General features: G+C 44.3%; 1 protein-coding gene across 1 annotated transcript in view; it reads left to right on the top strand.

The window, feature by feature from the left end:
* Positions 1 to 12,790, top strand: part of smg5 (SMG5 nonsense mediated mRNA decay factor) — a 33,615-nt gene extending 20,825 nt beyond the window's left edge. The window contains exons 12-22 of the mRNA XM_083760909.1: positions 4,914 to 5,855; positions 6,342 to 6,511; positions 6,602 to 6,677; positions 7,095 to 7,270; positions 7,959 to 8,117; positions 8,439 to 8,498; positions 8,642 to 8,801; positions 9,198 to 9,288; positions 9,493 to 9,567; positions 9,977 to 10,115; positions 11,226 to 12,790. Of these exons, the coding sequence (XP_083617035.1) occupies positions 4,914 to 5,855; positions 6,342 to 6,511; positions 6,602 to 6,677; positions 7,095 to 7,270; positions 7,959 to 8,117; positions 8,439 to 8,498; positions 8,642 to 8,801; positions 9,198 to 9,288; positions 9,493 to 9,567; positions 9,977 to 10,115; positions 11,226 to 11,309 (2,132 nt within the window). The 3' untranslated portion in view covers positions 11,310 to 12,790. The remainder of the gene's footprint in view (positions 1 to 4,913; positions 5,856 to 6,341; positions 6,512 to 6,601; positions 6,678 to 7,094; positions 7,271 to 7,958; positions 8,118 to 8,438; positions 8,499 to 8,641; positions 8,802 to 9,197; positions 9,289 to 9,492; positions 9,568 to 9,976; positions 10,116 to 11,225) is intronic.
* The last annotated feature ends 801 nt before the right edge of the window (positions 12,791 to 13,591 follow it).

The following is a 13,591-nucleotide window of genomic DNA, read 5'->3' as shown; positions in this document are numbered from 1 at the left end:
ATATAGGAATAGGCTTGGGCACTACCCTACCATCTCTCTATAGTGGGGCACCGACGATCTGCAAGCTCACAACGCGCTGCATGTGGACGCAACACTTGGAGCTTGTAGATGCGCACCACAGATCATACAGGGCGTGTGTTCCAGCTAACCCTATAGCATAACACACACACAAGCAACAGTATAGACATCTATTCATCATTATTTATTTCAAATCAAAATACAATGTAATGCTGCACCACTGTCATGAAGTTCGCACGCACACGCACACGCGACACACACACACACACACACACACACACACACACACACACACACACACACACACACACACACACACACACACACACACACACACACACACGTTTGCTTTCATTCGCTGTATGATACATTAGGCGATATAGACCCGCTGCGGCCCAGCGATAATCAACCGCTGTCCGCTGCGATGCGTGAGCTTGTAGATCAGATGCCGACAGACAGACAGACAGACAGACAGACAGACAGACAGACAGACAGACAGACAGACAGACAGACAGACAGACAGACAGACAGACAGACAGACATGAAATGAAATGGTTCAATAATAACACACACGAGATTCTGACAGAATGCGGCGGCATGCTTAAAATAAACAGATCTACAAGCTTATAGTGTATACCATAGCGTATACATACCAGCGTACTTACCGTTCAATAATAATTAGCATGCATTATTATTAACGAAAAACATAAATACTAGCCTACTATTTTATTGGTCTAGTTCAGTTGATTGAAACAAAAGTCATGGAATTCAATTGCCTACATTCAGTATAGGCCTGGTTTTGATATAATGATGCAGGGAGATTTTCTGAGCCAGTCCGTGCCATGTCATTTTTTCAGATTAATATTTAAATCTTTAGTTGGAAGAATGCAATAGCATATCATAAGTGTTGACCATAATGGGACGGTTGGAACCAAATGAACCCCCGACGGCCGGCGCTATTCAGCTATAAGGCCTATAAACGATATGGCCATACAAATATGGTTATGTGGTGGTCTGTGACATGTCTGCGTGCGTGCGTGCGTGAAAGAAAGACAGAATACGACGCAATGACATGTCAAATTGTCAATTGTAGATCAGCTGCTTGTTATTTAAGTAGGCTAATATGAAGGCAGCGTCTCCGCAAACGTGGACACCCGTGGCCCCCCTTGATCCCCAAGGGTCCACGGTGACCCGTACCGCCCGGGGGTCCCCGGACCCGTTTGGGCGGCCCGTCAGGTGGTTTTCGAGCTTGTGGATTTGTATTTTTAATATTGCTTGTCAAACGTTTAAGGCATATAGCCTATTTAATCTGATTGGTATAGCTCTGCATGGTTGCTGCTTCTGATAGCCTACTAACTTTACGCACGCATGCGACACACACACACACACACACACACACACACACACACACACACACACACACACACACACACACACACACACACACACACACACACACACACACACACACACACACACACACACTAGAGCCCTGCACGGGCCTAAAATATAGGGGCCCGTGGAGTTAAGGGACCGTCCGGCCCTAAGCCCGTTGGTACAGTCCAGAAACGGACGCCCGGAAGCCCAACATATTTTTATTTAATATTTCAAGCATACGTGCCGCTGCCGCGGTCGCTCTATTGGTGCACGGACGCAGCAGCAGCAGCTATAGGCCTACTCACTCACAGCTGCACTATATCGCTCTGATAAACCTGCACATTAAGGAACAAGAAGTCAATAACACACAGACGTCACACAAAAAAGTAGCCTACTTAAATATAATTCTATACAGTAGCTGCTGCACGTGCACTGTCAATCAGCGCAACGCGTTGTGAGCTTGCAGATCGGCTATCGCGGAGCGGACTCACACTGCATTATAAAACCCAGACGGACAATAATAAGAACACTTACGTTATGTTACGTTTCTGCAATGTACAAATCCAACTTTGTTTAGTGTAATGCTCCCGCAGTATTTAATGTTTTTAGAGCCGTACCCTATATGCTACTTATACTTAGTACTCGGTGTGTGTGTGTGTGTGTGTGTGTGTGTGTGTGTGTGTGTGTTGTGTGTGTGTGTGTGTGTGTGTGTGTGTGTGTGTGTGTGTGTGTGTGCGTGTGTGTGTGTGTGTGTGTGTGTGTGTGTGTGTGTGTGTGTGTGTGTGTGTGTGTGTGTGTGTGTGTGTGTGTGCACATGTGTCACACATGATGTGTGCTACAGTATATATGTTATAGCTCTAGAGACGCAGAGACAGAGACATATTTATTTAAAATCATCCTGGCACAGGCCTATAGTCTATACTAGACAACGGCGTCAACCGTCAACTCCGCTGGTGGCAAAATAATAAGCCAATAATAATAAGTTGCGGGGCGGGTGCCTTAAAATATATAGGCTACTCTAAGGTGGGCACGCACCCACTGTCGTTATAGGAACCTTCTGCCCCTGCCTATAGAACTGCCCCCCCCCCCCTATCTGCCTATCTGCATGCGCTACGACGCAGAGAACGCAATGATAACTCACTCTTTTACTTTACTTTAATAAAGTACTTGTAGTCTATATTATCCGCCTAAGGCAAGTCATTGAGACACAGACAGACAGACAGACAGACAGACAGACAGACAGACAGACAGACAGACAGACAGACAGACAGTCAATGCGCTATACGAGCGCGGTGAGCTTTGATGATCGGCTAAATTAATATAGCCGTGTATATAAATTAAATTCATATGTCCTTGTAGGTTATCTATTGTGTTGGCCAGGGTAGGTTATCTATTGTGTAGGCCAGCCCCCCCCCCCCCCCCCCCCCCCCAGAAGGACGATCGTAATCACATATTGCCTTGCGCTGTGCGTAAAATAGTAATTTTTTCAGTATGAGGCGATACGCAGCATCTACACAAAGTGCATAGGGGGACCCCCCGACCCCCCCCCTGCAAGGGTCCACATGGGGTGGGGGGGGGGGGGAGGCACACAGATAGGAGCTCAGACGCTCACACACACACCCCCCCAGGGGTCCACAGACGCGGGTCGGGCCATCCCGTATGTAGGAGAGGAGCTGGTAGATCTGCTATTTTCGGTGGGCATGTGACAGCTCTGGAACGCAGGGTCGCCTGGGGACGGCGAAGGGCTCCACGGACCGGCATGGTGCACGCGGTGGCCTGGCACACGTGCACACGTGCCAGGCCACAGGGCGCAGGGCGGACCGGCAAGGTGCACGCGGTGGGCGTAGGGCAGCGCAGGGCACCGCGCAGGGCACCGCGCACCGGGCATATAACAAAGTCAACCATTACGTCGCAAACGGGTAGATATAGCCGCGACGAGTTCCGTTCTGTTGCGACGAGTCCACACACGCCACAACGAATTACCTTTTACGTCGAGAAGGGTAGATATAGCCGTGACGTGTCCCGTTCTGTCGCGACGTAAAAGAATAGTCAAACTACTAGGTCGCAAACGGGTAGATATAGCCGCGACGAGTCCGTTCTGCCGGGACGAATTGATATTTACGCCAGGACGTACTCGAATATACGTTGCGACGGAAAAATATACGTCGCGACATAGGTCGTCAGTCGTGAAGGCATTTCGCTCCACCTGGATTGTTCAGCTGATACAAAATGTGCCAATATAAAATTGAAGCTGATAAATGGGTTATTTTTTATCAGAGTAAAGTGGTGTACCACCAAAAAAATAAAAGAGCTGGGGAGATCCCGTTACTGAACAAACCTTATATTATTATGGAGGCCATTGTGATAGGCATCATTGCTGTATTTAAGGATTCATTTTGTAACCATAGACTTTGGTTTTATACCACTTGCAGTACCTTTTTAAATGTAAAAAGGCAGTGCCTATTCCTTTTTTTAAGGATGGTGTGAGGAACATACTCTTAAACATGGGCCACTTCAAATGATTGTAGTGGTAGAATAAGCTTCTCTTCCTGGAGCCACAACATTTAAATCAACCAATAGCTTGAGCTGCGGCCCTCAAAAGTAGATCTGACAAGAATATTGCCACATTGATGAGAAGTACTAAAAGACACCAGGATTAAGAGCTGATGAGAGGGAAGAAGGTTAATATATTTATATCCCTCTCTCTCGCAGAGTGCACGGCATAGTGTTATTAAATGATGAATGGATTTAATAAACATCCTCTATACACATCAGTCAAGATTGAAAAGTCAACACGTTTCGTATTTCTTTACTATAAACTTTATAATGAATATCTTGATGTGGCTGATCTGTAATATTTGCATGTGTAGTTGTATATTCAAAGAAATTGAATCAACAGGCTTCCTGACCTGAAAAAACACACTACTCAATTCATGCTCTGATCAACCCTTGATATACGTTACATTGACACATTAATGTTTATTGCAAACCCTGATGTGGGTCATTGTGTATAAATGTTAAATGTTAAGCAGAACTGTCAGATTTCTTATATTTTATCAAATGATTCAAAACAAAAGCAGGGCAGTTATCTGTTACCCTGGTTTGCTGTTCGGATCACAAGACTTCCTGTTCTTATAAAACATGGATTAAAGTTCTTGGTCACCACAACAGCATGTCCGTCTTCTATGGAAGCATAGACGAAAACTCGCAGAGAAAGACGTGTTCTGCACCAAAAATCTATAAGCTTACAACACGTAACGCTGCGACTCATTGTAACCTCTGTTTTTGGTTATTCGTTTGCAGAGTATTTGAAGTGGTCACACTAGAAATTAAATACTTGTTCAATCCTCCAGAAAACCCTAATATTAAAACCTCAATCTGCAATTTCTTCAACGGCTTTGGCTGAATTGCTACCCCGTGGTCCCCTATCACACTGTTTGACAAATCACAGATAAGGACTTGGCCTAACAACATTTCAGTCGTGAGATTTTATTTAGCTTTACCTTTGTCCCCCCCAGATGAACTAGAGGCGAGGGACCCGTCAGCCCCATCAGCAGCAGGTGGCCATGACGAGAGGCCGCTGCACAACGGCTCACTGGAGCAGGAAGATGACGAGGAGAAGGAGGCAGATGCCTCTGGGAGGGGCCTGGCCAAGAAAAGCGACAGTGGTGGTGACGTGGCTGAGCAGCGTAAAATGGAGGAGGAGAAACGGAGGCAGAAGAAGAAGTACAGCCGCCTGTCCCGACTCCGCAGGCGTCGATGCGCCCGCAAACATGGCCGCCCGGAGGACGAGAGCGATCTGAGCGAGGGCTTTGAGAGTGATGAAGAAGAGGATGACGATGAAAGGAGGGGTCGTGCGGACTCGTCAAGCGGCACCTCGTCTTCCAGACTTCCACTCGACACCACCACCTCCCTCTGCAAGGAGCGCAAGAGGGACCCACTGGGTGAGGAGGGCAGCTGGGGCAGCGGGTCGGAAGAAGAGGAAGAAGAAGAGGAGGGGGGAACGGCTTTCGACGTGGAGACTGACTCAGACATGAACAGCCAGGAGTCGCGCTCGGACCTGGAAGACATTGAAGACGCAGACAGCTCAGAAAACCCGGAGGGTCGGTCACAGGAGCACCAGCACGTGGATGAGGAAGAACGGGCAAAAGAGGAGGAAGATCGGGAGGGTGACATCCCTCCAACCACCAACGGCCCCCTGCTGCCTGCCTGCAGCGACCCCAGCATCAGCAGTAATCTCCAGGCCATGTCCTCGCAGCTCTTCCAGGCCAAGCGCTGCTTCCGCCTGGCGCCCACCTTCAGCAACGTGCTGCTGAGGCCTCAGGCTCCGTCTTCCTCAGGCAACCCCACCCCGACCCCCACCGATGCCTCCGCCACCCCCTCCCAAGAGACACCCCCTCTTCCTGGGGACTCGCCCTGTGACATAAGTCCTGGTACTGCCAATGGAACCAATGAAAATGGTACAGTACTGTTTGCTTTACTTCAAATGAATAAAGACTGACTCTTGGGTTAGTGACATTGTAATTTAATTTACCAGCTAATTTGCCTGCAATTTACTGGTATATTTAATGTTCTGTGGCAACAAACGCCGATTTCGAATCCCGGTATATTTCGTACCGTCAACTGTCAAATATCATGCCCCCTATACTACACTGTCAGAATTATCCTGTCACATGAGCGTGAATGAAAACCATCACTTTACCAGTACCATAATGACAGTGTGTCGTGATGGTGCTCACATAAGATGCGTTAGTAGCCTACTGTACCCATTATATTCATCTGACGGTATTTAACCATTAGGAGGCCAATGTAGGAATGAATCTCCTGCTGCCTATGCTGTACTTTATGTAAATGTTTTACCCAGCAATGTAGAGAAATTCAGAGTTCAGACGGTAATCAAGATGTCAACTAGTCCCTCCGTATGACTGATTTACCTCTATTTCTAGACTTGGACTCAGAGTCGGAAGGTAGCCAACATAGCAACCAGTCGTTACACAGCGAAAAGACGCTGTCAGAGAAGCTGGAGATCCTGACCAATCAGGGGCTCATCAGGGTTGTGAAGGTCTTTGTCGATTGGCTAAGGACAAACACAGACATTATTCTAATGTGTGCAAAGGTGAGGACATGGCATCTAATTTTGTCCATTTAACAATGACCTTCATTCTATTTTCTTTTGGTTAAGTCCAATCCATTTTCCTCTTTACAGAGTTCTCAGAGCTTGTGGAACCGACTCTCTGTGCTACTAAACCTGCTACCAGATGGCAGTAAAATGCTTGAAACAGGTGAGTGTCTAGTAGACCATTACAGGAAGACGTGTAGGAAATGTATACCCATTTCCTCCCTCCTTTTGACATCCGAAAAATATTGTGTAACCCAGTGATAGAGCTGAATGATGACGAATGTAATTGTTTTTATCCATGTTATATATTGTTCACCTTTGAAAATCAATACTAACCGCTACCCATCTCTGTTGTCTTTCTCTGCCACTAAATGTAAGTACTTTTATGCCAGTAGAATTGCTTTTATTATAAAGAATCCAAAGGAAAATATAATTTCCACTGTATTCTGTACACAAACCATAACAGTGGCCAAGACCGTGACTGATGTGGAACTAAAGCTATGTTTGCCCTATGTAACCACTGCGACATTCGCGGAAAGAAATTGGATAATTGAAGGTCACCACCATGTATCTGTTGTAGAACTGGGCTTGAGCGCCGACGTGACGGAGCTGCTGAATCAGTGCGAGCAACCCAACTTAGTCCAGAGTCTGCTGCTGCCCGAGGATCTGGCCCTACGCCACCTGCCTGCCCTCAGCCTGGCACACCGCCGATTTGACTTCACTCGACACAGACCCACCCTCAGCCCCTTGCAAGAGGTATTCACACTCATCTCAGTCTTCTCTCACAGATGCCAGATTGTCATTATCTCAAACTGATGAAACAGACATTGCCAGACAATTCAGTTTGGTTTTAGGATTGGTCTGTAATCTGTTTCCGTCTCACCAGGCAAAGCTAAATTGTTTTGTTTTTGTTGACGTCGATGCGTTTAATTTCAACATTGAATTTCCGCTTTCACAGCCATCTCTGTATTAAAGGAGAATTCCATGCTAGAAGGCTTTCTTACCTTTATTTGTAGTTGTTACGTCCCCATCCAAAGAGGTCCAGGTGTTATTTTGTACAAAAGCGCATTATTGGCTATTTCCCCTACCATAAGCCCTCAATGAATTGAATTGCATTGCATTTAATTGAATGGGGCTATGGGGTGTTGTGCTAATTTGCTTATTTTCATTGCTCAAAAATCACACTTTACTACTTATTTCGATGGAAATAAGCGAATTAGCACAAAAACCCAACCCCCATTGAGGGCTTATATTTGGGGAAATAGCCAATAATGCACGTTTGCACAAAATAACACCTGGACCTGTTTGGTGGTGGAGTAACAACTACAAATAAAGGTAAGAAAGCCTTCTAGCATGGAATTCTCCTTTAACACGTCTTTGAATCTCCCTTCAATGGTTTACTATATTTGGTGCTTAGTCTTCTTCTTCCCCCTCCATCTCTCAGTGTGTGGTACGGGTGTGCTGCATCCGCAGTTTTGGCCACTTCCTCACCAATCTGCAGGGCAATGTCCTGCATTTCAACCCGGAGGCAGGCATCTTCACCAGCATCAGCCAATCGGAACAAGACAACCTTGTGCAGCAAGCTAAGGCACAGTTCCGAATGGTGAGTGACAGTCAAATAGGCCAATTACACGTGGCCACAGGGTACCGATGTTTATCTGTTATTGAATACAAGTTTTTATTACGCGTGTGTGTGTGTGTGTGTGTGTGTGTGTGTGTGTGTGTGTGTGTGTGTGTGTGTGTGTGTGTGTGTGTGTGTGTGTGTGTGTGTGTGTGTGTGTGTGTGTGTGTGTGTGTGTGTGTGTGTGTGTGTGTGTGTGTGTGTGTGTGTGTGTGTGTGTGTGTGTGTGTGTGTGTGAGTGAGTGAGAGCAAGAGAGTGGTTGTGCCATCTCTGACAATTGAGTCTCACTCCTTATTTTCCAGGCTGAGGAGGAGGCTCGTCGAAATCGCCTAATGAGGGACATGGCTCAACTTCGACTACAGGTCAAACATTAACCACATATTGTGGTGTTCAAATACAGTGCTCCCATTTTACCTACACCACCGATGCAGTGTTTGTGATTGTAGTTATTACAGTATCTCATATAACCCACTTAACAGTATTCCCAATCCCTGGTTCCTTACAGTTGGAGGTGTCCCAGCTTGAGGGTAGCCTGCAGCAGCCCAAAACCCAGTCGTCTATGTCGCCCTACCTGGTGCCAGACACAGCCGCCCTCTGCCAACACCTGAACCTCATCAGACAGTTGGCCAGCAGTGGCTGTTTCATTATCATCATCCCGCGCACAGGTTTGTGTCCTGTACCTGTCTCACCATATCCTACCATGCCTGTGTCCTGTAATGTTTCTTCTGAAGTAATAAGCCTGATTTATTCTTCAGCTACTGATGTGGGCGGGTAATTTCTTAAATTTGTTCTGAATGTGTTATTGTTGAGAACACATTGCATGACAAATAATTCACACTAGCATTGCATTGTAGTGTTTACATTTACACAAGTGGTGAAATTCCTCTCAATCCCTCAATTTGGAGTATTAGAGTATTTTGTATGTAATTAAAACCGCCTTAACATACCGGTAATCTGTGCTTTCTTTCTTTGCTTTTGATATTTAGAAGGATTGGTTGTTATTACCGTTGTTTGCCAAAAGAAATATCAATCTGAATTTTCTATCTAATGTCATGTCATAGTGATTGATGGACTTGACATGTTGAAGAAGGAAAATCCTGGCGCAAGGGACGGCATCCGCTTTCTCGAGTCTGAATTCCGTAAAGGAAATAGGTAAGTGTTGCCTTTGACCACTCGCCACTCGCTGAGGTGTTATATTTTCGCCCCATTCCGTTTTGGGGGGATTTAGATGGTCAGATTGTCATAGAACACGGTGGGAACGATAAAGAGATTATCGCTTGGATTTTGTGTTTGGATCTCTTATTCTCTTCCTTGTTACACCTATTCTATTAATATTTAACTTGCTACTGTGTGCAGGTACATTCGATGCCAGAAAGAGTCAGGGCGGAGTTTTGAGAGAGACAAACTGAAACGGCAGGATATCGAAGCCTGGTAAGTCCTGACATGCTCAAACTGGTTCAACCCATTAAAATCTGGAAAGCATCTGTTAGCAAAAGTAGTTAATATAGCGCCATCACAATCATTTTAACCATATTTTATACTTTGGCTATTCAAAGAATATCTGGGTTTTTACGAGCTTGTACAATAATTGTTGAATATATATATATTACATTTTTAACTTTGCTTCTGGAGTCTCTGGAACAAAATACTTTTGAGATGGGGCAGCCAAATTCATACGATTTTGGGGTCTTTGACGTGAAAAAGGTTGAGAACCACTGATATAGCAACAGGTTTTTCAGAAAATTCAGAAGACTTATTATTATTGAGGTCTTAATGGGTTAATCATATAAGCACTATAGAAATATAGTTCTCATGAAATGAGTATGTGGTTCATTCTCAGGCATCTATACAAGATGGTGGACAGCTGCCGTCAGCTGACTGTCTCCCAGAGCAACGGAGATGAAGACACAGCTGGCATGGTGACCATCCTGACCGGCCACTTGGTGGAAGTGCTGTGTAACCGGAATGCACCGATGAAGGTTTGTCGCCAATCATAGTTACAGTACTCGTGCAAAGTTCTTAACACTATTTGTTGTAAGGGTAACTTCAAACTGTAACGGTTTGTAACACTGATCTACATTCACCAAGAGATGCGATTACCCAAGTGATTCATTGTATCGTAGACCATCCTTCGTTTTGAGAATCAATTTTGAAAAGACTAAATAAACCATTGAGGGTTACGTACGAGCCTAGCCACGTACCTCTAAAGAACCAAAGGTTAAATAAACTATTTAGTATTTCTGTCTGTCTGGTAGGGGTAACTGTACAGTATATGTATTCGTACCAGACCGTTTCAGTATAGGACTTTCTGTATGATTCAGATGTATTTTGAAAAGTTGACTTTTTTCTTTGTGGATGGAACAGCTACGGTACTTGAAATCTGAGTTCCCATAAGAACATATTAAGTGATGGCCCGGGAAACTGCCAGACTACTAGGCTTTTTCTTAAGATTAATTGCATAATGATGAACAGGTAACACTAGTCTTTTTCTTAATAACAATAAATCAAACCCAATTCAATGAATACATAAGAATATTTAAATATAATAAGTTTAGTTTTTAGATAAAACCCTTGTGCGATTATCATGGATCTACTACACTCTGGATGCGGTATAGAAGATTGTTCATGAAAAACAAATATGTTCACCCACTGCAAATGCTGAAAAGGTTTCTAGACTTTCTGAGGGAAGAAAATGGGTATACCTATGCCATCTGCTGGTTGTGTTCAAAACCTAAATTACAATCATGTCCCAATAGTGATTTCTTTTGGATTGAACTACAGTATACCTAGCACTGTTTTAGAATTAAGAAAAAAACTAAATAAAAAGGTGCAGTGCTTCGCTTATTATTATTATTTATCATAATTAGTATTTATCATGTCAGCCTGTGGCATTTTCCTAACACTTTGTGGGTTGTGATAGTGGAATCTTGAACAGCACAGCCTTTGTAGTCTGTTTGTTCTTTCATTTATTGTCTGTCTGTATGTATGTTTGTATGTTTTGTTATATTTCACAAAGCGAGGAATGCTTCATTGAGTTAATCTTCTATTCATTCTTTGATTCCCTCCTTTACTTTTCCCATGATAACCAGGCGGCCATCCAAGCAGTGGGCGTGGCTGGTATGGAACTGAAGAACATTGTGGACTTCTACCGGCAGTGGAAGGAGATAGGCTGAGAGTTCCCAAGGAGCACAGTCGGCATGGCGGACAGCTGATAAGTCGCAACAGTCGCTCCCTCTCTCTCTCTCTCCCCCCTCTCTCTCTCTGTGTCTCTGTCTCTCTCCCACTTCCACTCTTCGGCTCTGTGTGCATCTGCATATCCAAGGGGGGAAAAATATCAACCCAGAGAAAAGAAAGATGGAAGCGACAAATGAGTTGAGGCTTAGCTGAGGAGGAAACGTTGATACAATGGAGGTATGGGGAAAAAAAGCAAAGACGTGGGCGAAAACGGGGCTATGAGAAACGGAAGATCTTTCCGCCGCTACCCCCTAACCCACACATAAAAGAGTGACCCCTAGCGGTCTGGATGAGGAAATCACAGGGATGTTAATGAAATTTAAGTGCCCCTGGTTCTCATCTTTAGCCAGGCGTATACTGTATATGTTAGCAAATGAGTACATATGTGTCGAGAGAAACTGCACGTGCGTGCATGCACGCACGCGCTCCCACACATACACAAAACACACGCACGCACACGCACGCGCGCACACACACACACACACACACACACACACACACACACACACACACACACACACACACACACACACACACACACACTCATCACATACACATTCATGCTCAGATAAGTCCATATGAATATATAGAACAGTGTTTTTAGATTTCCGTCCCTTCCTCCCTTTTTCCCCTCTTGTCTGTTTGAGAGCGGGTCACAAGGTCGACAGACTCTGGCTGGGGCAGGTTTGGATAGGGCAAGGGTCATAATTTGAAGAATAAACATTGAGAGAGAGAAAAAAAAAGTCTTCATTTGACACCTTGGCTAACCAAGCTTCCAGCCTTACGATACAACAGGGTCTCCTAAGTCAAGAGTACAGTTGTAGAAAGGGTTGAGGACGATGCATCTACACTTCTCCGGATTTGTTCATTTCCTATGGCTAATCTTTTTGTTTTCTTTTTTCCTTTATTTGCGGTGTACTTTTGGTGACCAGTGACTAATGTATTGTGTTAATCTGTGTATGAGAAGAAAAAAAATAAGACCACATGACGGATTGTGTCTTGTTTGTAATTTGGATTTTATTTTTGTACTCAAATGTACTTTATTTTGCGTTTTTGTAAGCTGTTGCTGAATGAAATGCAGAGGAATGTTTAGGGAAAGGGAGGGGATTGCCATTGTGTATTGTTCCACTAAACCAGGCCTTCAGTTCTCGGAATGAAAGAAAAGAATGATAATTATAGTAATCGAGACTTTTTAATCATGTCATTTTAGGAAGATGTTGAGTAGCATCAGTATCATGCCATTGGTAGTTAACAAGGAGAGAGGGGCCTCTTGCTTCCCCTGAGGAAAGGGACCCCTGTGAACTCCTAGAATATATCCCATCTACCATCACTCTCCATAGTAACTGTTCCTTCATGCACAGTGCGAAGGAAAACCAGTATATTTGTGGCCACGCATTCAACAATAAAGATTACAAATGTATTGAATCTGTCTGCTTCTTTGCTTTAAAGGTATTGGCCACAACTGTTTTTTTTCTTCGCTTCATGCTGAAAAGATAAGTGGTCTCATGGATGAGAATTGTCACGTTATGCTTTATTTTAGAGAAAAGAATTGTAACACCAATAAGTACTTACAAATGTAATTAATGATTAGTCAATGCAGGTTTGTTTTTAATTTCATCTACTTGTAAGTCCGTCCACAGCATTTCTCTTTTTGGAGCAGTGTTCTCACCATATTATTGAGTGGTGCAACCACTCCAAGGAACAGCAATGTCCCCATGTCCTAACCTATGTCCCAATGTTTAGAGTACCAATAGGGGGTGCTGTTGCACCATTCGCTTCAGACTGGTCTGATTTTTCTCTTTAGTGGAACCAAGGGTAAAGGTACACAAATAGAGGGTATGTGCGTGACATCATCATCGTACCTGGAAGTTATGCGGGAACGCCCACTGAGTGGCAAAAAACTACTTTCTGGCCTTGACAGCCCATTCATCCAAACAAAAGTCCTGTCTGATTGCATTAAATAATGTTAAACTCACCAACATTGCAGCTGTATGAAATAGTTTTTGTTTAATGAAAATCCACCATAGAAACGTTATGAGCTACTTTCTGTCAAGAAATGCCCTGCATTTGATTATTATTGTGTCAGAGTTTGGAAGTGCTTGTTTTCAATAACATTTTGCAGTTTTTGCTGCCTCCTGCATTATGTGACATTTAGAAACAGGTGGTTGAGGTGGTTGAGAAACAGGTGGGAGAGCTTCCAACACTCCATCAATGCTGCTCA

This window comes from Protomyctophum parallelum, assembly GCF_964188405.1.
Source record: "Protomyctophum parallelum genome assembly, chromosome: 3".
In the NCBI taxonomy this organism is placed as follows: Eukaryota; Metazoa; Chordata; class Actinopteri; order Myctophiformes; family Myctophidae; genus Protomyctophum; species Protomyctophum parallelum.
This window is presented reverse-complemented; position numbering and strand designations above follow the sequence as displayed.